Source organism: Beta vulgaris, chromosome 3 (genome assembly GCF_026745355.1).
Source record: "Beta vulgaris subsp. vulgaris cultivar EL10 chromosome 3, EL10.2, whole genome shotgun sequence".
NCBI classification, from domain to species: domain Eukaryota; kingdom Viridiplantae; phylum Streptophyta; class Magnoliopsida; order Caryophyllales; family Amaranthaceae; genus Beta; species Beta vulgaris.
The window spans coordinates 56,562,292-56,587,088 of NC_079204.1; the positions used below are offsets into that span (position 1 = coordinate 56,562,292).

The following is a 24,797-nucleotide window of genomic DNA, read 5'->3' on the forward strand; positions in this document are numbered from 1 at the left end:
TACTCGACTTGTTGATTTTTGATAACTCGAGTTTTCATTTATTTCACCAAATGATAACATAAATTATGAACTAACGCTGCTAACAAAAGGCATATACTAGATGAATTATTCAAACATTAATTTTTAATGAAATCTTTAATAATGATACAAATTTGAAACAATGCCATACAAGTTCCATGACCCTTCTCATACAGTCATACTCGAAGCGACTCAAAACCAAGAATGATACAATTCAATTATAACACACACCTGATAAACACCAAGTTGAACTTGACTCGAATCTGATCCAAACCGTTATTCTCCTGACTTGATAAGTATACGACTTAGCATGACTTGAAAGCAACCACTACAAACTTGCAATAAACCCGACCTGACACCACATGACCATGAAAGATGACCTGTCCTAAAACTGACCGCGTCGAACCCGATCGAACCGGAAAAAAGATACAAAACAAACTTGACCAAATCACGACCTTTCCGACCCTCCCCGGCCTTTTTAATTTATTAATCTGACACGACCTAACCGAACATGACGTAAAACCTAAGATAATACAACCAAAACCCAACTCGAGTAACTGAATTGACATTTCTAACTTCTAAGTGCATATATCCGATATTGTTACGTAGTTTCTACGTTGATTTTACCTTATTTTCTCATGAACCTGGTACTAAATGAATTATTTTCGTTATTTATGTCTGTATTTGGCCAGGCTTTGGCTATAAATACAAACCCATCTCTTTCTTGTCTTTATAAACTCATGCTGTAGTGATCAAAGTTAACCAAACACAGCACTAACTCATCAATCATCCATTTTTAAGAAGAAAAATAATCTGAGAGAGGGAAAAAAAATTAGGTGGGCATTTTGATTTTGCATTCATCTCATCTATTTACCTCTATAATATTAAATTTCCCAGTTCTTTATTTATTTTTTTCTGATTAATTAATTAATCAAATCTCAAATTTTGGCAGAAATAATGGCAAGTGTTGATGTAGCTGTGTTTGAGCATGGTGAAGTTGACAAAAAGGTGCAAAACGATGTTGTAAGTGGTTGCTGCCATGGCAAAGGTCCAGGCTATGCTACTCCCTTGGAAGCCATGGCTGGGCCCAGAGAATCTCTCCTTTATGTTACTTGTGTTTATACTGGTAAATATAAATTCCTTTAGAAAAAAGATTCAATCTTTACTATTATCTGCCTTTTTGTTGAAATTACATATTAATGTTTGTATTTTAGTTGATAATTTCCTAGATTAGGTACTCTTTTTCAAGTCTTTTTTGGGTTGTAGTAGTGGTAGAGCTAGGATTTTCTCTACTAGGAGGCTGAGTCTGTTTAACATTTCGAATAACCAAGGACTTGGGTCCAATGGTGTCACTTTTTATCTCCCACATGGAAGACCAAGGTCGAAATCTTGGTTTAAGCACAATTTCGAGGGGGGGGGGGGGGTTGAGGTGCTTGTTGGGCCTTTGGGTGTGTCTTGTGCGAGGACAACCCAACGGAAAATTCTTCTTACCATGAGGTTCTCGGAAAGAGGGCCCCAAAAAAAGTTACATATAACATTTCGAATAATTTGTACAAGTAGGGAGGTACGAACACAAAATACGGGGTCTAGAAACAATTTGGACTAATTAGGGGTCGTTTGGTTCAATAAATAGAATGGAAAGGGAATAGATAGAGTTATACAAATAGAAGGGGGGGGGGGGAAGTGGTACAAAAAATGGTAAAGCCAAGGAACGAATGAATGCTAAACATTACCACCAAGTAATTGATTTTGTTACTTGAGGAAGGGGAAGGTAACAAATCATGGGGAATCTATTACCATCAGACATTAAGTGATGGTAATGGATTGACGAGGGGTTGAACCAAACAAAAAGAAAGGAAATCGGTAAGTGATCCGGTCTCTTGAAGCTCGAAAATACTGAACCAAATGACCCCATAACAATTCAACTATGATATAACTAGAGCTTTCTTCTTTCAATGTTTAATACATCCAAAACCTTAGGCAAGGCCGTGGTGGCATGGCCTACCCCTGCAGCCCGGCCGGCCGGCCCCACTTGGTTGTGCCACTGGTTGTAGGGAGTCTCAAAGAACGAAATATGATCTCGGGTCTTGGGAATCATTCCTATATGACTAAGTCAGTTGACATTCAGTAAGGCACCAAGCCAGTCGTAGTTTGTATGCTGGGACAGCAGTAACTTTCTTGTGGGTCATTTTTTTGTTGTATATGATATGGAAGATACTACTTTTATCAGTGAAAGTCTTCGATAGAGTTTCTGAAGTTCTTTCTTTTTCATGTCAAGTGATGGATTTTCTGCTAACAGTTACGGTAGTGATTAATTAAGATTAAGAAACTATGGAAATGAACCAAATTAATGTATGATTTCAACTTAAGGGAAATGCATTTCTATAATTTCTGTAAGATGGGTTTTGATTGGAACTGTAAAGGTTCAATTTGGTATATTTTGGAATTATTACATGTCTCAGAGATGGACAAATACATGGATCCTGAGGTTTGAAATTGTGCTGACTGTGATTGGTTGTGCCACTCGCGAGCACGTTACTCAATTGGAGTGGGGGGATTACAACTTACAAGTACAAAAGGTTATTTATTTGGAAAATTAAGTTTGTTGAATTAAATTAACAACTTGGTTAAAATATAAATTCGGAAGTGATATCTTGTCAGAAGTTCTTTGTTAAGTGTACAAATCAGTCAATTAGCATATCACATTTTTCATTCATTTTCTGTTACATCTGAGTTTGCCTGTTGCCTTAATTTGTGTAAATTTCAATTTTTGTTAAATGTTATATTTACATCTTTTTTTTCAAGGAACTACGATACAGAAGCCTGACTACTTGGCCACAGTTGATGTGGATCCAAACTCTCCTACATTTTCTAAAGTTATCCATCGATTGCCTGTCCCTTATTTGGGGGATGAGTTGCATCATTCAGGTTGGAATTCCTGCAGCTCTTGCCATGGAGTACCATCTGCTGACAGACGTTTTCTTGTGCTTCCTTCTTTGATGTGAGTCTTGTCTAACTTATATATACCCTGGTGCCATAATATTGTCCATCAGATACTAACTGTCCACACTCATAACTCCACATCTTACTTATCGATCTGTCATACTGTTAAATTTGGTTCAATTTCAGTCATCTTTCTCATTAATCAATAGGGTATATTTATACAACCAAAGTAGAGAGTCCTACTTCATCATAGATTAGGAATAACAATCCTATTCCTAATACATATGTCCTGCTTCATCATAGATTAGGAATAACAATCCTATTCCTAATACATATCCAATCTAGAGTCCTAACACATACTTCCCCTTGTTTAGTCGGAACATTTGCTATTCATGCTTTCTAACACACAACTTTGACCATTTTCTTGAATTGTCTATTAGTAGTAGTAACACTTATAAAAAGTTGATTGTTTGATATAATACATTGAAATGAACCCAACATCTTACATGCTGAATTTTGATTTTGTATATAGTCAAGTAATTCCTGTCAAGGTTAGTGCATGGTTATTGCAAACTCAATATATTGCATAGAATTGGGGAGGAAGTATATGAGGAGTCGCTTTTTGCTTATAGTCTTCTAATGATCTGATTTCGTTGGCAAGAGCCTCTGTAGAGAAGTTGAGTTTCCCCAAAACCTGTTTCCGCAGGGGCTTAAGCTGTTTTTGTGTTAATGCTGTTACTTGCTATGGTTGCTTCGCGATGTTGAAGTTTGATTTACGTGATCTGATGATTGGTACATGTAAACCTGATTTCATTTCAAAATTTGTCCAAAATGACTTAATTATGACATTAACTTTCGTTTGTGGTCTTTGTTTTAGGAAGTATGAATAAACATTGATCTTGATTATAGGGTGAAGGGTGTGTATGATACCTAATAGTAACATACATGCATGAAATATTGACGTGATTGACCTGTCTTTTCTACTTGCAGATCAGGAAGAATTTACATTGTAGACACCAAAAAGAATCCAAAGGCCCCATCATTGCACAAAGCTGTTGATCCTGAAGAAATCTTGGCAAAGACTGGATTAGCTTACCCCCACACTGCTCATTGTCTTGGCTCTGGTGACATCCTAATCTCATGCCTTGGAGGCAGTGATGGGAAAGCTGAGGGAAATGGGTTTCTCCTACTCGACTCTGAATTTAATGTGAAAGGAAGGTAAATAGGAATTGTCGTTCTTATTTTCTGCCATTACCTAATGTGCCCAAGTAGCTTAATTAGTAAATGCCATAGAAGCTATATATAGTACTCGAACTCTTCAATTTAGCTCAAGTACTTACCATTATCCCATCTTCGACTTGGGCATGGACAGGCTGACACTTCGACACTTCATGTTACGCTAAAGTCGAAAATTTTCATAAAATTGAGACCTGAAGACTTGGAAAAGTACACAAGTATCCAACTAACTTAGATAAAAAGGTCATTACGACTTCTAATATGTTTTCTACTTCTATCCAATCCACTCACTCAAACTCTTTATCTCGTTTCTAATATTGTTGTGCAATTGTGGGATGCTCAAGCCCTCAGACCTAGTTATAGATACTGCATTTGGGCCACAAACATGGAAACTTTTGTAACATGCATGAGTCTCATATCGGTTTAAATACCCTTACTTTGACACTTGTTTCCTCTAGAAGATTACTTTGAGACTTTGATTACATTCTTGTAACTTAAGATTTGTTCTTGATGAACTTCCATTGTGCTAGGTGGGAAAAGCCAGGACATAGTCCTTCCTTTGGCTATGATTTCTGGTACCAACCACGACATAATACAATGATAAGCTCATCATGGGGAGCCCCCCTGGCATTTTCTAAAGGTTTCAACCCTCAGCACGTGGCAGAGGGTCTATATGGAAGACACTTATACGTATATAGCTGGCCTAGTGGCGAGTTAAAACAAACATTGGACCTCGGCAATACTGGACTTATACCCTTGGAGGTGGGTTGATACTTGATACTAAGAATCTGCTGATGAAACTCTTGCTGATAAGGTTATAGTATAAGTTTTTTCTTTCTCATCTCCGTCTTGTATTTATGCAGATAAGGTTCCTTCACGATCCTTCTAAAGATACTGGCTTTGTTGGCTGTGCACTATCAAGTAACATGGTTCGGTTCTTTAAGAACCCAGATGAATCCTGGAGCCATGAGGTACGCATCCAGTAAAGATTAAAGTGAGCAGTATATTTGGTTTTCTTAGATGGGAGAAGGGGAAGGGAAAAAATAATAAAGAAATAAATTAGCATTGTATTTTTATTTATCTTTTGCAGCACTTGCTAATTATTAACTAATGCCATTGGCTTTCTTTTGGTCCAAATCATGTCGAATTGGCGGCACAGTGATACGAGACTAATAATGAAAGATTTCCTCGAATCTATTTCCTGGATCTTACATATTAAAAACCAAACATGAGAAGTGACTTTTTTCCCTTTGAAGTCTTTCCATTTCTTGATAATTCCTTCAGCTTAACAATTTGTTATTGATTGATGGTAAATCTGTTAATTGCTTTGCAGGTTGCAGCATCTGTCAAACCACTAAAGGTGCAAAACTGGGTTCTACCTGAGATGCCCGGTCTAATAACCGACTTTTTGATCTCCTTAGATGATCGGTTTATATACTTCTCGAACTGGCTTCATGGAGATATTCGACAATATAACATTGAGGATCCAAAGAACCCCGTTTTGACTGGTCAAGTGTGGGTTGGAGGACTTATTCGAAAGGGAAGTCCTGTTGTGGCAGAGGCTGAAGATGGTTCAACCTTTCAGGTTGATGTTCCAGAAGTTCAGGTATATGTTGTCTTCATCTGCTTGTAATCTTAGGTCCTTGAACATGAATCAGACACATAATGCTTGAATTAGTCCATGCTGCAGGTCCTCAATACTTGATTTTATGGGAGGGGGGGGGGGGGAGGAGAAGTACCCTACTAAACCGCCAATTAGGTCCGACAATTTTGGTCCTTCAAAGTTCAGTTGGGTTTATGACATGTTGTATATGAAAGCTCGTTTTCTTTGTTTTGGTGGAAGCATAAAGAATATGTCTGGGAGGTTATAAGATTTTCTTCAGTTCCAGTTTTCCAGTTCATATTTTCCAGATTACATTGCCTCATTATATAATGAGTATAAAAGTAAATTTCCGGAACGAATCTGGCGAGGAACCCTATCTGGCTTGCAGATCCCTAAACTTATACTTGATTTTGGTTTGTGATTCTTATAGCTCCTTTAGCTTGTATTAGGATAGCTGACTTCAACATGTTCATAATCAATCTCAATTTATCGACATAATTGAATCAGATCCTTTAGCTTTGGATCTTATTGCTCTGAACTCAAACTAAGCAAATGACATACTATACTTCTTTCCAGGGCCAAAAACTGAGAGGTGGACCTCAGATGATACAGTTAAGTTTAGATGGGAAACGACTTTACGTGACCAACTCCCTCTTTAGCGCATGGGACAATCAATTCTATCCTGAATTAGCAGAGCAAGGATCTCATATGTTGCAAATTGATGTCGATTCCGAGAAAGGCGGCCTTGCTATAAATCCCAACTTCTTCGTAGATTTTGGCTTGGAACCTGATGGTCCTTCCCTTGCCCATGAAATGAGATACCCAGGTGGTGACTGCACTTCAGATATATGGATTTGAGTTTATAATTAACTCAGCAAATAAGATTTCATTGTGTTAAATAAATCTACACTATGTTTGGATAATGAAATATACCTGAATCCACTCACAGTGTCAGTGTTTCTGAATATTAACTACAGTATACAGATAGTTCTTTATAACCTTTATTGTAATGTATGTATAACTCTTGAAATGCTGGTTTGAATAGCTACCACTGAGTTCATGTATATTCTATTTCGCTTGTGAGAGAAGTCATCCTTACATGGAGCTCTGTAGAATACCATGCACAAATGAATATGTACTTCTATTTCCCAATGCAAAATGACCATGAACATAGATATATAAAATCGAAGAAGCGAGCTTAGACATGGATGATCTGATCTATTATGCACATCTATATCAGTGTAATTTACAAGTTTGCTAGCTGTATAATAAATATGCATAATTTCGTAATTCTTTTCTTAGCGAAACTAAATCATAGATAGAATTTGAAAACACAAGAAAGATTCGGCACCCATTAAAATGATATTCTAGCTTCGTTCCTGCGGGCCTAGTTCAAAAGTGTAAACTCGTCTATACCTATCGACCTTTGTGCGGTTGTGCCTTTATATATAGGCAGACCAGGTATACGAAATTGCTCACGGGCTTATTGCTCGGGTATAACTTCTTATTACGCTTATATCCGAAACGACAACAAAAATGCTCGAGAGCGCACTAAAGAATCCGATCCCTATGACTCTAAGAATGAATCTATCATCATCTGAACTATACTTACAAAGTCATAGCATGATAGCATCAGTATTTTATATTTACATGTTGAGATGATGACTATAGTTGACTTGCTATACTCCTAAATATCTCTTCATGTCCTTGAATCGACCACAACAGTAAAGTACACCACACCTAGCATTATCAACTTGTCTCGAGGAATATATTCAGTGCACTATGAAAGTGGCCACTGTCCAATTTTTATGTCCTTTCTTTCTCTTCATTTCTAGGATAATAATGCCTATATAAGAGAATAGTAGTAACAATTTCACTTCTCATCTCAAAATAGAAACCCAAGAAAAAAGTGTAATAACAATACCCAACAATGGAGTACTATCAAAACTACAGGCCATACACAGAACAAGAGTATGACAGTAGCGCGACTCAGATACAGTACACTGAGCACGAGCACGAGCACGAGCAGTTCAGCAATGGCCAGGCTGAGGTTGATCAAGAGACGATGTTCTCAGAGCAGAAAAACTACATTAGCTTCAACGCTATGCGAGGCGATCAGGCACCGTCATCCCAGGGAAGTAACGGTCTTCATCCGGCAAACACTTGGCGTCGTGGCCACTCCAAGTATAACAGGTGCAGGGGATGATAACAGGGCAGCGCAGGAGATAATAAGAGAGAATTATTGGGACTTCAGTTTCTTCATGGCTGCTTTTCCTAAGTCTTAGCTAGTTTCCATGATGATGCATATTAATGTCATAAATAAAACTAAGCCATGTTCTATGGGATTCTGAAGTACTGTACTGCAGATTTGTTAAGGATATTCATATCCACATATCCATGCCTAATCAAAGACTATTTTCTTGTGATAACTGTTCTTTCAGGACTGTCTTAAACATATTGGTGCCTCGTGCCCTTGTGCTAAACATAAAAGAATGTGTTGTGCATATATTAGAATCTTAAAGACATGTTCACTAAATAATCATAATACAAGTAAATTTTACAGAGTTTATCACCTAGAAGATGGTTGTAGCCTGTATGTATGAGTGTTTGAAAAGTATGATAACATAAACGAACTTCAGATTTTGGGTCCTTTAAGATACGGGTCTTATAAGTCGCTTAGCACGACGGCTCTACTTAGTTTAAACATGCCATATAGTACTTTGGGAACATACTTTTCGTAGGACATAGTAGAAGCGTTCTCTAAAAAAATACATTAATTTGAAGACTGTTACGTGCCCTATTTAGTTTAAACATGCCATATAGTACTTTCGGAACATACTTTTCATAGGACATAATAGAAGTGGTTTCTAAAAAAAGTACACTAATTTGAAGACTATATTTGAGGTTTCATTTAATCAATTAATCTCAAATACCCATGTCGGATCCTCAATACTCTTATGTAATGTGTATGAACACTTTGATACATCATTTTCGACCAAAACAAAATAGTTGAGTTAGCCACTTACTCGCGTCTACACAAGTACCCGAGTTTGAGTTACATAATGTACGTTTATCTCCCATAGGTAATGAACTAAATATGCTACTTAATCTCAAGGATAACTAGAGAGTTTTGGTGTGGATACGATACTGGAACCTGATTCTTTTCTAGAGAATGATGGCATGATGTAGAGTGGCCAAAAGTTATTCTACTTCATCCACAAATTATATTCTTCCATGATTCTGTGACTTGTAATCTTGTCTCACAAATACTGAGATGGACTATTATGATTTATGCATGGATGAACGAAGCATCATAATTTAAACAATCAAACATACCAAACCAGGAGTTATAATGTTATTTTGTAGAACCAGGAGTTATAATGCTATTCCGAATTGGGTTATAAATAGGCATTTAACCTAATTTGTTTTATGCCGTCATTAGTGTGAAATCACATCTGTAATCTGAAATTTCACAAGAGCAATAAAACTTTTCCCCCTCTCTCTCTGCCCGTGGACGTAGCCAACACTCCGTTGGTAAACTACGTAAAATTAGTGTGTTCTTTATTGTTTTCTGCATTCATTATCTGTTCTTTCTCACATCCGTTATAACAAAATCAATTCAAAATCTCATGTACGTTCAAGATGTCACCGGAAAAGTTGTGATATACCCACTATTAAAAGATTACGTATATATCTCAAATTCTTTGAGGGAATAGATTCATTGTTTCTACAACTTGTTGATAATGTACTAACTTCTATATCAGTACTTCCTCCATTCTTTATAAAAGTTATTCTCTCAATCCACTTTAGTTCAATCCACAAAGTTCTCCTTTTATTCTAATCTTTTGATAAATGTCTTGTGCTTCATATATTGGACTCACTAAATTCCACGTGCTCTCCTTCTTAGCGCTTGTTCTCTTCGGCATAAAACAACTGAACTGAATTAAATTATAACTAATTAATAGTAATGATTATCATTTAGGAACTGAACTGAAATGAACTGAAAATAAGCTGGGGAGAATAGACCCTTACCTTGGTATCTAGACTGTAGATTTATAGTACGAGGGAAGAACAATATGGAGCGGAAGGAATATTATATTTAGTTGGCCTATTTAAGTGCATTGTTTCTTACTTCTCAGACCATAACAGAAACACATTCTCAACCAAATAAAACCACATAATAATGGAGAACTATAATCATTTTTATGGTATGCAACATCATGGAGAGATCAAGAACTGGACAAGTGATGACGATTCAAGTGATGATGAACACTTAACATCATTTGATATCCCTGAAATTTCCCCAAGAGCCAACTTCATCAACTACAACGCTCTAAAGAAGGGCAATAACGCTAGTGGTGGTAGCCTTGCACCAGCAAACTCCTGGGGTCGACCTAGTAGTAATCTTAGGTACGACGCGCCTAGGAGATGAAGTTTCCATGGATTCACTCTTTAAGCTTCTTCTTAACATGTTTAGAGATAAATCTATGTTTGTAGTGGCAGATTCTGAAGTCTGAACACAGTGTGTGGTGTACCGGTGTGCACTTGTGAGTTGTGTCAATATCTTACTGGTGTTTTTATTGTTCTGAACTTGACTCATAAGGCTTTTGTAATAGTGTGATGTTTGTGTGTTTAGGTTTTTGGGTGTATTTGGTTTTGGCTCATAGATGGCTTGAGTCAATTCTTTTGTGAGTTGGAATGAACCTTGTCGGTCTACTCGAACCTCGCTTCATAGGTTTGATGAGATTTAGCCTCACATACAACATTTTGGCTTTGTGGTTAAACCTGACTTGTGTAACTAATTGCCTGAACTATGTCCAAACTACAAGGCCAGATTTCGTCTTGAACCAAGATTGAACAACATGAGAAGTAATATGACAAATAACAATTGGCTTATCATAAAGTGTATAATACCAACTGTGGTTGGCGTGAGTGGTTAAGGACCTCTCGCTCCTTAATCAAGGTCTCGGGTTTGGGTATGGGAAAAATCATAGTTGGGAGGGATGTTGTCCTTTGAGGTACCCATGCAAATTCTAGCAGGAGATTAGTCCACTCGCCGAAGGCGGTGGAGAACTTCTCGTAGTAGGACCAAAAAAGAATCATAAAGAGGATAATGGACGATAGACTCAAAAATGACCCGACCTATATATAACCTAAACTGACCTGAGAACCCAAATCAAATGACTCGTCAAGTCATCACTTGATCATATGACCCCAACCATGTTATATGGACCTTTTACTATGACTTGTTCGCAGATGAACTGCTTACATTTTGATTGTAAGCTAGCACCTCTTATTTACCTTTTTACTTGTCTGGTTTTCAGTAAACTTCACAACTTAAGTAGCAATGCCGTGCACCTCACTTATCATGACCCTGATTCGAGTTCGACCCACCTAGCGAACAAGCTGAGCCAGTCAAAGCTCAGGCCATCGACGAGGCTGGTTCATCCAATTATAACCTGGAATAGTGTTATAGTTGAGCAAGTCAGCCCATCAAAGCTTATTTCATAACTTGTCGCATCCCCCCACCTCCCCTCTTGGGGAATCCTATGTCATATGGAATTGCCGACTGACAAATCCAAAGACATAATTTGATGGAGGTTTACCAGAAATGGGGCCTTGTGGTTTATTAAGATTCAAAAATCAACCATTAAGGCTTAAGCTAATCATGTTTCCCCCAATAATAGGAAACCAATGAACATCATATCTAAGTGAAAATTTTAAATCATATTTTTTGACCAAAAGTAATCATTCTGAGCTGCTAAATGTGCAAAAGACCAATATGATTTGTTATCAGAGGAAGTAGGTGAAGTGCGGTCCATCAAAGGCATGCCTAAAGTTGGCTTTCCACTAACCACTATGTCCCCTTTACCATAAAAAGGGGAGAGGACACTTATATAGTGGCCTGGCATCCAAGGGAGATATGAAGAAAATATGGAACACAAAGCCATCAGAAAACTTGCCTGTTGTTTGATTCTCGTACTTCTCGGTCTCGCAATCCACGTTCGTTGTGCTGAAATGAAGAAGGTCGATGCATACTTGCCATGTAATGGTTCGATAGCTGGATGCCAAGAAGACGATGAGATATTGATGGGATCAGAATCAGCTCGGAGGATTCTTCAAGAGAGGAAGTACATCTCATATGGTGCTTTGAACAGAGATCAACCTGCCTGCGGTGGCGCTCGGGGTCAGGCTTACTCCAGTAATAGTGAATGTCTCGGTCATGCAGCCAATCCGTATCACCGAGGCTGTTCTAAGTATTATCGCTGTAGATCAGATACCTAGCACTGCACCTGTTTCGTATGTGCTACTTGTGCATGTATTCATCAGACAGAAGAAAAAGTGTAATATTCTCATATATGGTTTATCAGTTTGTGCAGTCCATCCTTGCTTTTACTATGTTTTCTCCTATGAAATTGGCGTATTTTTGGCTCTACTTACCATATCTGTCAAAAATGTCAAGCAAGTTGGTTTCATATTGGGTGAATTATGGTTCATCGTAATCTGGGTTCAGTACAGGTCGGTTACTGGGTCAGATCATTGTTTGGTCATTTTTCCGATTTTAGGTCACATAATTGTGTTGAAGACACTAAATTTTTGGGTGGAGTTCTTGTTCGGATTTTCACATCAGGTAAATCTTGCTAGGCTTATTGCTAACTGCTAAGATTTTTCTAATCAAGCAAAGAATACAAGTTAACAACAAACTCAAGATTGGATATTTCAGAACTAAGCTGGATACCAAATTGCATGCATCTTATCAGAACTTCAATTCAAATAGTACCTTAAACATTGCATTAAACCAACATGGAGGGAGCCAATTATGCCCTCAAATAAATCAAATGTAGCACGAGGTATACATTTCAGAAAATATTAATCAGAATCATTAGCACGTTTCGAGATTGTATTAGCAGCAAAAAACCAGAAAAAACTGCCCTATGGATGATTTCTGCTCAGTGCTCTATTTTCAACATTTCGCGAATAGTCGGTCCCAGTATTTTGAGAGTAAGCTATGTCATTATACCAAAACCTTCGAATGTCATGCTCACTTGCACGACAATTTCCAAACCTCTCTGACATTTGATGAGCCATCAACTACTTCAGCAATTAGACTGGTTGTCAATATGCCTGTAAAACCAGCAGAACAACAAATTAAGCCCTTGAAGTACACGAATGCTCAGAAAGGACAAGCAACACTATCTCTGGAGCAAACTTCTAGACACATAATTGATCAGAATCGAGAACGAGCCAATTCTCCCTCGGTCCCACATCATTTACCCACTTCCCTTAATGGTCGTCCTATATTCATTGCATACTTGTCTTTATCAAAACTTATTCTCTGTCCAAACCCCACTTTCACTTGTTCTCTCTCTCCCTCTAATCTCTATTCTTAATCTCTATGCCATATGCAAACATAGAAGATAATATGGGGAGGAGTGTTTATTAACATAATAAAGAACATGTAAGACTACCACAAATGCAAAACACAGAGAAAAACTTACCGTCTTTCTCAACAATAGATAGGAATCGCCTTGATCCTCCACCTACTCCAAAATAATGTTTCTTTGCAGCCAAGTAGATAATACCATGAGGACGGCTGACGCACTACAGGTATATTAGATACTATGTTTAGTCTTGAAATATCAACTTTTTGATGCAAAAGCAACTACAAGAAGAAACTCCATGGACATACTTTCTTAATAAGGCTGTAAAGATTTGGTAAAGTGGTGATGGAATAAACAGTCTCTGCCATCAAAATCAGATCGTATCCGGCTGTTGCATTGTCATTAGATGATGCAGCATCCTTACTGTCTGTGCGAGCATGGGGAAGAATACGATCCACTTCTCCCCAATCACCAGCAAAGTAACGAATTTTACAATTGTCAGAAACACTAGTTCCTGAGGGTAGATTAGCGTTCACATTAGGAAGAGTAAGGCATTTTAAGACCTCTGCGTTGAAATCTTGAAAATGGACGGAACCTGCACCCTGACACAACAAAAAAGTTGAACATGTATATAATTCAAAAGAGAGAAAAAACTTTGAGTGAATGCACAATCATCAGTGCCATAATCACCTTAAGGCAGGCAAAGATCCCAGGAAGCCCGTGGCCACATCCAAGCTACCAACAATAAAAGTCACACAGTTACCAATAAGCAAGGAAAAAGTCAAAAGAAGTTACGCTGAACTTGATTTTCATTCACAAAATTAATCAACAAGGCCATTCACAAGATAGCTAGACCTCAGTGTTAGCTAAAGGTTTACAGTAGAATTATGTGATTTGTCACATCGGACAAGACAGACGTCATCCAAAAGTCTACAATCAAGTACAGTCCAATGCTGCACAGCCTAGGTTAAAGCATTGTCATTTTGAAGGCCAAAAACTATGCACCATCGACACCTAAGGCCAAGGCCAAACTAAACTTTCACATGACATCCTCAAAAGGAAGCTAGACTTGAAGTCACCTGATTGAAGCCATGACATTCTTTTGTAGGCAGTTAAAAATCGAGATGGAAATTGAAGCCATCCAAAGTGCTGAGCAATAAGCTGGAGTCGGGGCACTCCAATGGCCATGTGCCCATAGATTATTCTAGGAGTACATACCGAGATAGTCCAAATGAAACCTAAATAAAGGCTTTAACTTACATCCTGAAAGCCAACCTTAGCACTGCCTTGTAGTTGTAGCTTAACAAAATCACATAAAAGCAAGTATCACCTGAAAATTAGAAGCCAACCTCTAAGACTTTCTTCCCTTCAAATGATAAATCCCCTTTTTGTATCTCTGAATGAAGAGCTTTCACCAAATCAAGCGAGCCCTCCCAGAGTTTCAGGCCTCCTATACTCCATGATAGATTGATAAGCAAGCACACCAAGTTATAGTCAGCAAAAAATGCCACGGTAAATACATAAACATTATAGTCACATATATGCCAAGCATAAATTAACTTCCTACACCTTCATATTTTCCAGGAACTAAATCAGAGTTTGACAATGCAAAAACCTCCCGTGTACTCACTCGACCCTGTAAAAAAAGATCAACGTGTTCAAACATTATAGCACTTCAATTTAACATATCAAATTTAGGTCTTTCTTCCCAATCCCCTCCCCGCACTCCCTCCCATGCTTATAATAGGTAAATTTAGACTAAAATACAAAAGACTATGTAGGGCTTCTTCCATCAGAAAAAAAAGGAAGGTAAAAATGAAATCATGTCAATAAAAAACAATAAGAAAAAAGCTTAAGCGCAAAGATAGAGCACAAAAGTTAAATTTAGAGTGTGATGATGCTATGCAAGACTTCAGAAACATCATTTGAGAACATTTTTAATACAAGGTTAGAGTTAAGACAATGGATCTTGCTTAAAGCAGATTTATTAGAAATAGTACTCTCACATAAAACTCAAGAAATGGCTTCAGAGTCCACATTCAAGTGAAAAGTTCTTTAAGTTCTCTGCCATCATTCATATAATGCGGTGCTTGTAGTCTCCAGGGAAAAAAAAAAGGTTCTCCTCAGACCACTAGTACGTAAAAAAGTAGAAAATTTATTGAAGATAAGCTAGATAATTCAGCTAAATCATCCCCTTTTAGCCTCAATGTCAAAATAGTCGCCTCTCCGTATTCCAAGACCGCTGATCAAACCGATATCACAAAATCGTATGTTCTAGAAACCGCTCTAACGTTAATTAACGAAAAACATGTCTCCGAATGACTGAATCTAATCCATGAGCTAAAATGCCACATGCTAGGCCATACATATTTGACAATCTCCAAAATTAAGTTTCCAATATTCTCAAAACAGTAGACATGAAAACTACATTCCACTATTTCACTTCAGAAATGAACGCAACAAATTCACATCAATCCATTAAGTAGACAATACCTAAATCAGAATGCTGAATTTCTATGCCATTTTCTAAAAAAAGATTAACAATTTCAAGCAGATATTATCCCTTTGTGCAAAATCATCCTTGAACACACAACATTTCTAGCAAAAAACATACCCCAACTTAATCAATCATAATAAATTCACAACATTAAACTAAAAGTTACCTTGAGCAAAGTAACATCCCCCAAATCAACCTGCTCCACAGCATACTTTACTGAAGTAGAAACCTATATCATCAAAATCCCAACAAAATTACTATTCAAAATAAACCCAGAAAAAAAAAAAAAGCAGAGTTTTTGCAAAATAAAGTTAAAAACTTTAACCAACCTCAGAAGGTAAGATTTCTTCACAAGGGGGTGGAGGAGGAAGAGGAGTTTCTAGGGAATCGAAAAACCCTAATCCTCCGAAATTGGGGGCGTTTTTTCCCTCATCTGTTGATTGAAACAACCGAAACGTTTCAGACCCTGTATTCTAAAGATGAAAAAACAGGAATATGGGTGAGAGAAAGAAACAAAAAAAGTGAGAGAAAAGTTGAAGGTGATTAATTTGGAAGTAACCTCGGAGTTTGCCGCCATTTTTGTGTTGCACTTGCACACTTCAACTGTTCAGAAAAGAAACTATGAGCAATGAACTAATGAAGAAAACACCTTCGAGAGATTGTTTTCTTTTCCTATGGGTTAATAGTATGAGACATGAGTGTCCATTGTTAGGCCCTAATACCTTAATTTGGTCAAACCTCTAAACTCTAATGCCCCGTTTTTTCTTTTCCCGAACTGGACTGAATTGAAATGAGTTAAAACAGTTAGATAAAAGTAGTTGAACTGAATTAAAGTGAACTGAATTGAAGTGAACTTAATTGAATTGAACTGAAATGGCGCCCAAAACAAAAGGGCTTCAAAGGGTATTCGAGAAGTGGAAATGTGTTGTTGAACATGTCTTCTAAAATAAAAACAAACCCAAAATTTTGAAAATTTGTTACTTTACGGAGCACAATCTTTAGACCTTCTATAGGTAAAACCATTGATTTACATTCAGTCTAAAATTATATGAATTTGTATTGGTTACGTAAAAAAGAAGTTGGAGTACAACTGTACAAGTAAGCATATTGAGTTAGAGCGAAAACGACAATGGAAAAGTATACAATAATAATATTGTAATATCAAAGTATTAGACATAGTTAATTTATATCATAGACACGGAATCTACACAAACATATTGTCATTATAAATACTCTCTGCCCCACAAAAAAATTATACTAAAAAATAACAAATATTCTCAAATTTCACTAAATCATAATGAAGAATCCAATTCTTCCATAGCTACTCTCATCTTTTTCAATTTGGCTGGCTAAACAGGTACGTAGGGGAATAAACATTTCAATCACACTAACACGATATATTTTTTTAAGGTAAGGAGAAGGCGTTCTAACCGGACCAGAACCTCGCACAGGTCAACCTGGTCCGGGTATGCAGGCAAGACCCTTGAATTGGGAGTAGTGGGAATGGTAAGGGAAAATCCCCACCCCCAAAGTACCTTTAGTAGGATTTGATCCCACAACCTTTGAGATACAAACCAAATCACTAGACCAAGTACTACGTAGTTCACACTAATACGATATACCAACTTCATTTCATTTACACACTACTAGTCCCTATAAATACCATATTTGATAGCCAATCCCAAGCACAATATCACAAGTTCAAAAACATACTATATATGTAGATAGTACGTAGCTAGATTGTACAAACACATTTTATTGAAATATAAACGCAATCTTTGGTGCATATACTAGTGAAATACTATCAAATATGAGTTGGGGGCATGGGCGGATCTAGAGGGGGTACAAGGGGGTACAGCTGTACCCCCATTATTTATGGAAAATAATGAAAACAAATCAATAAGTTGAGGTTTGTCTTGTTGGTAGTAAAAGGGAAAAGAAAGATCCATGAATTTATGAGGAGGTCTCGAGTTCAAAACCCCACAAAGTTCTTTTTATGCTTTTAATTACTTACCCTTTGACTCATGTTTAATTTATCTTCAACACTTTTACTATATACTACTCTCTGTGGGTCTATGGCTATTAGTGTGAAACTAAAAATTTATAAGTAAGCTTACTCTGCAACTACAAATTCATAAGCCCACAAAAATAAAAGCTCCGAAATAATAATTTTGTCTCTATTCTTTTTCCTTCAAAATTTCCTCATTTATATACTTAAACTACTTTTTTAAATTGAACAACTTATTTTAAAGATCTGGTTATTTAAATTGAAACATTGAACACTTAAATAGTTAGCAATTATATCTAAGTTCTTACTTAAACTTAAGGAGAATTTTTTTTTTCTCATTTATATACTTAAACAACTGTTTTTAAATTGAACAACTTATTTCTAAAGATCTGGTTATTTAATTGAAACATTGAACACTTAAATAGTTAGCAATTATATCTAAGTTCTTACTTAAACTTAGGGAGAAAAAAATGTTAATAAAGCTTTATTTTGAAAAAAAAAAATTAACGAGTCTAACTACTTACGTATTTGTACCCCCATGAGTAAATTCCTAGATACGCCACTGGTTGGGGGTGGGGTTATGGGCAACAATATTACCCTTCTCCAGGGTAATATGAACCATGGGGTTATGGTGTCCCATACTATGGACACTATGACCATCATCCTGATCATCATGGAGGGCATGGAGGATGGAATCATGGTCATCATCATCATAATCATTGTTATAACAACCTTGACTATGATCATTGTGATTATCATCCTCATCATCACTATCATGATGATCACTACCACCACCATCATCATGGTGGCGGCGGCGACGGCTACCATCACCACCATCACCACAGTGGCTGTTAAGATGATTCTTGAAGTTTCATGCATTATTTCATATAGAACGGTTGGTTGCATCAAATGATATGTTACACAATAATAATTATGTTAGATATTTTTATGAAATTCTACTATGCCTTTTTTACGGGGAAATCAACTATGCTATTACTATGTGGTGTTTGTGTAAGGTTGCTTCGAGTATATTTATCAACTTAACTTTGTGGGCGCTTATTGTAATAGTCTAATAGTAACTTTTTGTTCAGGGTTATTGTAGTATAGTAGCTCAAGAAGCCCAGCAAGAAGCCCAGCAAGAAGCCCAATTGCTCATTTGCGTCGCATGTATTACTCCATCCGACACAAATTTCCCTTTTTTTTAAGAAAAGAATTTCATAAAATCAACACAGAACCAAACAGAAAATCAAAGAACACAAAGAATTTGTAGAATCAAAGGCAACTAATAAACAATAAAGCAAACCCGGGACGAAAAAAAACCCTAGCCCTCTCTCTTTTTTCCCTCTAAAACCCTAGCCTCATCTACCCTTTCTTCATCAGTTAGGGGCTGCCATGGATGATTTCATTCATGGTAAGCCTCTTTTGCGCTTTTATTTTTCAGTTTTTATTTCATTTTCTTGTTTTGTTGAATAAATTAGTATCTCTTTATGAGATTTCTTCAAACCCTATTATGGGGTTTTTAGTCTCTGTTGTGGAGATCTCCTTCTCCCCTATGGGAATTGTGAGTGTAGTTTTTTTGTTTTTAGGTATGAGAAATTATTCTTATTAGTTGAAGTTCGAGGCTCAACATGAAGGTATTGAAATCTCGGATGCGGTTAACATGGTTCGATCAAGAATGCTCTTCACAAACTATGTCAGAATGATAGACTTCCTCATCAATAACTGTTTGATTCAGCAAATACAATGGGACTGCGTTGTATTGCTCGCTCGATTTTGTTCATTATAGTTTCTTCGAAGACGAATTTGATTTAATCTTGTTTAATTGTATCTTGTTTTTCTTTAATATTTATTGTAGATGCCATTTGGTCTTCAATTAATGAAATTTATCTTTAAAAAAAAAACAATAAAGCAAGAATTTGTAGAAACACTTGGAATTTCATAACATATATAATACAACAATTCATAAAAAAAAATAAACAAATCTATCAATAACTAAGGCCCCGTTCGTTATCGTTTTTTATTTTCAGTTTTTAGTTTTTTTGAAAACTAAAAACCAAAAACTGGAAACCAGAAAAATTGGTTTTCACTTTTCAGTTGTTAGTTTTCAAAATTATCATGTTCCCAATAAATTTGACTAATAATTTATTTATTATAGAACATATATCATATGACTTTGAAAATCAAAAAACTAAAAAACAGAAAACCACAGTAATACCGAACGGTCCCTAATATAGTACAAAAATTTGTACATAACCTAACCCACCCAATTCCATATTTTGGAGCTTCTTTCAAATCTTATCTTCCTTCGCGTTCTTATAATTCGAACAATCATCAAACTCATTTTCCTACAATCATCAAAGAAAGAAAAACAACAATCAATCACCAAAAACAACAAAATCAACATTAAAATTGACGACAATCAACAACAATAAACACATACCAATTGCTTCAACAAAGCGCGGATTCCAGAACGAACATGTTCAGGCTTGATGAAGTTGCGATGATGAAGAGGAGAGAGAAAGTGAAGTTGTGCGATAATGGCGAGAGTAGTCGAGGCAGAAGGAGAAGGAAGAGGATCAGATAAAGTAATTTATGCACGAATTTCTCCAATACTTCGCGTCGGATGAGAGAGATACGAATGAAGATGAAACAGATCTAGGTTAGGGATGGAATAAGGTGAGAGAAACGGCTGAGTGGAAATAATGGGATTTAATATGAGAAGCTTATCTGCGTCGCACTATACGAACATGCGTCGCAGATAACTACATTATTTGCGTCACACAGGAGAAACATGCGACGCAGATAGTAGGTTACACAACACTGGAGCTGGGAGCCATTCTTGCTCATGTGCGTCGCACCTACAAATCACGCGACGCAAATCATCATCTACGTCGAAGGTCTGTGATATCCGACGCAAATAGTGGGGTTCCTCAAAGCCATGCGACGCAAATGGTTCCGCAATTCATATCATGTGCGCATGCTCTTAATATATCATATAGAGAAAATGAAAAGTTTGAAATGTTGTAAGGAAAAGAGAAAAATATTGTTATACCATTAAGATTTTTGGTTTAAATAGATGATATAAGGATGAATTAAAACCTTATAGATAATATGGATTGGAAATCTGCATTTTTTAAAGTTGTTTGGTTCGCTCAAAATATAAAGGGTATATATGAAGATCTCAATTTATGTACGAGGAAGTGGTACGCATAAAATATGAGTCGTTTAAAGAACGAGAAATTTGTAAATATAGTAGGGTGATGAATTAATCACTGTCGACTAATGACAACTCATATTTGATTCTAGAATCACCACCCGAGAAAAATAACTAACTATCTCTATCCTTCTTACATTGTTTGAACTTTAAATCAAGAGTTAATATTATATTTTCTTACTGAAAGCTAGTAATGATTGGTACATGAACGAAACAAATTAAAAGAATCAACTTTTTTGTCAATAAATTTAGAAGAATCCAATACTTAGTACCCTAAATTGATAAATTAATATGGAGAGCCAGAGAGGAATATCATTTGTACCACCAAAAACTATTTTCAAGTTGGTCTTACGGCCTTCATCTTCACTACATAAATGCCACATGATAGTCAGCCATTTTTCTTACAAACCTTTTAACTTGTTTGCACAATATCCTTCCTTTCTCAAATAATACCACCATATATATAGCTAAGATGACATGGGGATGGGGATATGGACATCACAACCCAACACCATGGCAAGGGTCGTATGGCTATGGTCATCATGGTTATGGAGACCATCATCACCATCATGGAGGGCATCATCATGGTTATGGCCATCATGATCAATATCACCATCATCATCATCATGATGGTTATTATGATCATGGTCACCACCATCATCATCATGATCACCATCACGGTCACCATTATGATGATCATCACCACCGCCATCATGGTGACCATCATTACTATGATGATTGTTAGTTGAACAATTAGTTATGAGGTGTTATGGAAGAGGTTTGACCAAACGTCGGTCTGTTTCTATTTAGTAGTATGTAGTAGAATAAAGAATTATATACCAAGGATGTCTTGATCGACCTAGTAGTTAAGAGTAAAGTGCTGTGAAATATTAGTGTCTTTTTTTTTTTGCTTTTCTTTTCCATGAATTTTATATCCTTTTGTCTTTATAATAGAAGTTCATATAAGTTTCACTTAACATGTAGCTTTAAAATTCTACAAAATGTATGTTAATGTCTTGTGGATGCATGAAAGGTCGCAAATCTAAAACATATTGGTTTGCCATAGTTATGAGTTATGATGATCGAGTGGTATCAATCTTTGCGTAAAAGCTCGGCTTATCGGACTAAGGATGATTAATAAAAATTGACCCATAATATATATTTCGGTTTTTCTAACCTATACATCTAGTGTATGGTGTATTGGTGGTTTAACTATTTATTTTTAGCTTTATTTAACGAAATTGATAGATATTCTCATAATTGATACCTAATTCTTATTCTCGGAAAAATATCTTTAATTAAACATATCATATATATCAAATTTGTTGAATAAAACCAAAAATAAATGGTTAAACCTATTAGAAAAACCCTATATATTCAACTTAATCAATACTTTATAGTATCTATAATATTAGAATGTTATGCAAAACGAATAAACGATAGAGACACAACACACAAGTACAAAACATTCATAGTCATATTATATAATTTCATCTATTTTCAACACAAGAGCCAAAAGGGGAGAATGCCAATAGACAACCTTTTAGTTGAACTTATTCGGCACCCATACCGCAGCAAAAAGAAGCATATGGTGGCCTATCAGTGGAGTAAACTGATCAAGCTACCAGAATATTGATGAATAAAAAATCTTCATTCCATTTTATTGCAAATAGAAAAGTTACAAAAGAATTTATCCCATAATGTTTTCTAATCCTAAAAGAGAAAAGAATCAGATGCATACAGCATACATATATATATATATAGTGATGAATTAAATAAATTTCCTACAAGTGAAAGCTAGCTATAGTACACTACTATAAATACCCATTTACATCTCTACAATTCTACAAATATAGTGCCACAGAATTAACCCATTTAATCCTATAAACACTTATAAACAAATGGAGTTATTCTTATGAATAGATGAAATTACTCTTATGACCAAATGAAGTTACTTGTATGAGTATGTAGTTATTTTAAACGATAAAAGAGTATCACTCCTATAATGAAATGTGGTTACTCTTATAAGTAAATGTGATTACTTTTGTGAACCTTTGCGGTTACTCGTATGATTAAATGAGGTTACTCGTATGATTTATTGAAGTTACTTGTATAAATAAATGAGGTTACTAGTATGAATTAATTGAGTTACTCATAAGATTAAATAAGGTTACTCATAGATTAAATGACATTATTACTAGTATGAATTAATTGGGTTACTCATTGATAAAAAAAAAAGGGGGCTATTCATGTAATAAAATGGGGTTACTTTTACTCGTGTAACAACACTTCTTTATAGGAGTGACACCATTTTATTGTTAAAAGTAACCACATACTCATACAAGTAACTCAATTTGGTCATAAGAGTAAGTTCAACTGTTCATAAATCATAAGAGTTCCTCCATTTATTTATAAGTGTGTGCGCATTAGGGCAACTTCAAAAGGTCATATCTCACATCACACTTAATATTTTGGGAAGATTCAATCTGAAGATGAGAATTTGGCTCGATAACTTTCCAACGCCTTTTCAAATGCTCGATTCCAATGAGAAACGAGTGAAATATAACCATTTAAAAATGAGCGCACGGCCACACCTATAATTTCGCATAGGACTGGCCACACGCAAGAAGTGCTGAAAAATTTATATTGTTATATCTCATCACTAGAATATTATGCAATACTGAGATCCATTACGATAGAGTTCTTATCGAATATTCGAGTCTTACTCCTTACAAGAGTAACACCTTATACATAAATAGACACCACATATCTATAAATGGATATTACATATTGCAAGTTCCGAAGTTCGTAGTTAATTAATTTTCAAAGGTGGCCAAATTTTATTTTGATAGAGACCTTAATTAGCTTAACCACCAATCAACCGTTATCGGTGTTATAACGGCACAAAGGTCATTAACAGTTACCACCATGACCGCCATGGCCGCCTACGTTGCCACCATGGCCGCCGCTTCCGTAGTTGTTCCCGTTGTGGCCACAGCTGACGTTCCCACCATGACCACCACTTCCGCAGTTGTTCGAGCTGTGGCTACCGCCGATGTTGCCACCATCACCGCCGCTTCCGCAGCTGTTCGAGCTGTGGCCACCGCCTATGTTGCCACCATGGCCGCTGCTTTCGCAGATGTTTCCACCGTGATCGCCACCTACATAGTGGCTCCCACCATGGCCACCACTTCCGCAGCCATTCCCACCATGGCCGCCGCCGCCGCTGCTGCCATAGTTCATGCCATAACCGCGCCTTTTCATCTGTGATTAGGTTATAGTATTAAACTACTACTTAGGATAATAGCTTATATAGCAAAGTATGTATATTTTTATTTGTTTATGTGCTTGCATGCATGAGAGGTGCTATGGTACTTATAGTAGTGTTATATATGTGTTCAATGGTCCATCTTTTGGCATTTGCATCATTGCATGCATCTGATTCTTTCTTTTTAGTTTAAAAAAAAAAAAACGTGATAGTCTTTTGAAATTAAACTTTCCTACTTAGTGAAAGAATAAGAATATACGGTTTCTCTTTCAGAAAAATAAATAAATAGAGAATATAGGGTTTCTTTACTTTTTACTTTTTGGATAATAAGTAGTGTATTAGTAATTTTTGCACGCGGTGCGTGTTTTTATTTTTTTGTGTGACTTTTTTCATGTAGTAAATCTAGTTTTTTTTTACGTGAATAATTGTTTATAACATTTTTGAAACATTGTTATAATTAAATGACTTGAATAATAAAACCTATACAGTGAATAAATATCATTAGAAATAAAATATGTTACTAACATTTTGTTGTTTTCAACAATATAGTTGGAGTTGAAACTATGTGAAAAATCATTAATGTATGTTCTACCAAATAAAAAAGAATTATATATTGAGGGATATGATG

The 24,797-nt window shown here is 36.2% G+C and overlaps 4 protein-coding genes across 6 annotated transcripts; 3 read left to right on the forward strand and 1 right to left on the reverse strand.

The window, feature by feature from the left end:
- Positions 1–698: 698 nt before the first annotated feature.
- LOC104889770 (selenium-binding protein 1) lies at positions 699–8,229 on the forward strand. Its single transcript, XM_010675074.4, has 8 exons — positions 699–854; positions 971–1,144; positions 2,824–3,019; positions 3,952–4,179; positions 4,728–4,959; positions 5,061–5,168; positions 5,531–5,803; positions 6,377–8,229. The coding sequence occupies exons 2-8, from the start codon at positions 976–978 to the stop codon at positions 6,656–6,658; spliced, it is 1,488 nt and encodes a 495-aa protein (XP_010673376.2). The 5' UTR covers positions 699–854; positions 971–975; the 3' UTR covers positions 6,659–8,229.
- A 2,306-nt stretch (positions 8,230–10,535) lies between these two features.
- On the forward strand, positions 10,536–12,184 carry LOC104889820 (protein RALF-like 32). Its single transcript, XM_048640078.2, has one exon. The coding sequence runs from the start codon at positions 11,735–11,737 to the stop codon at positions 12,083–12,085; it is 351 nt and encodes a 116-aa protein (XP_048496035.1). The 5' UTR covers positions 10,536–11,734; the 3' UTR covers positions 12,086–12,184.
- A 380-nt stretch (positions 12,185–12,564) lies between these two features.
- LOC104889771 (uncharacterized) lies at positions 12,565–20,417 on the reverse strand. 3 transcript variants are annotated; one of them, XM_010675076.4, is made up of 11 exons: positions 20,128–20,417; positions 19,951–20,032; positions 16,239–16,282; positions 16,009–16,152; positions 15,846–15,908; positions 14,752–14,818; positions 14,532–14,632; positions 13,873–13,917; positions 13,491–13,784; positions 13,300–13,394; positions 12,565–12,925 (listed from the first exon to the last, which is right to left on the reverse strand). In XM_010675076.4, the coding sequence occupies exons 2-10, from the start codon at positions 19,958–19,960 to the stop codon at positions 13,308–13,310; spliced, it is 855 nt and encodes a 284-aa protein (XP_010673378.2). In that variant the 5' UTR covers positions 19,961–20,032; positions 20,128–20,417; the 3' UTR covers positions 12,565–12,925; positions 13,300–13,307. The 3 variants fall into 3 exon arrangements, with proteins under 3 accessions (XP_010673378.2, XP_010673377.2, XP_048496034.1); XM_010675075.4 differs by having other exon boundaries at positions 13,300–13,402; positions 20,128–20,407; XM_048640077.2 differs by lacking the exons at positions 14,532–14,632; positions 14,752–14,818 and having other exon boundaries at positions 13,300–13,402; positions 20,128–20,410.
- Positions 20,418–23,838: 3,421 nt separating this feature from the next.
- LOC125495796 (uncharacterized) lies at positions 23,839–24,171 on the forward strand. Its single transcript, XM_048640625.1, has one exon. The coding sequence runs from the start codon at positions 23,839–23,841 to the stop codon at positions 24,169–24,171; it is 333 nt and encodes a 110-aa protein (XP_048496582.1).
- Positions 24,172–24,797: the final 626 nt, after the last annotated feature.

Coding starts and splice junctions, on each gene's coding strand:
- LOC104889820 (XM_048640078.2), top strand. CDS start 11,735: ATGGAACACAAAGCCATCAGAAAACTTGCCTGTTGTTTGATTCTCGTA.
- LOC104889771 (XM_010675075.4), bottom strand. Junction 14,633..14,751: donor AGTTCCTGGAAAATATGAAG/GTGTAGGAAGTT, acceptor CATGGAGTATAG/GAGGCCTGAAACTCTGGGAG. Junction 13,785..13,872: donor GGATCTTTGCCTGCCTTAAG/GTGATTATGGCA, acceptor TTGTTGTGTCAG/GGTGCAGGTTCCGTCCATTT.
- LOC125495796 (XM_048640625.1), top strand. CDS start 23,839: ATGGCCGCCTACGTTGCCACCATGGCCGCCGCTTCCGTAGTTGTTCCC.
- LOC104889770 (XM_010675074.4), top strand. CDS start 976: ATGGCAAGTGTTGATGTAGCTGTGTTTGAGCATGGTGAAGTTGACAAA. Junction 1,145..2,823: donor TGTTACTTGTGTTTATACTG/GTAAATATAAAT, acceptor TTTTTTTTCAAG/GAACTACGATACAGAAGCCT. Junction 3,020..3,951: donor CTTGTGCTTCCTTCTTTGAT/GTGAGTCTTGTC, acceptor TTCTACTTGCAG/ATCAGGAAGAATTTACATTG.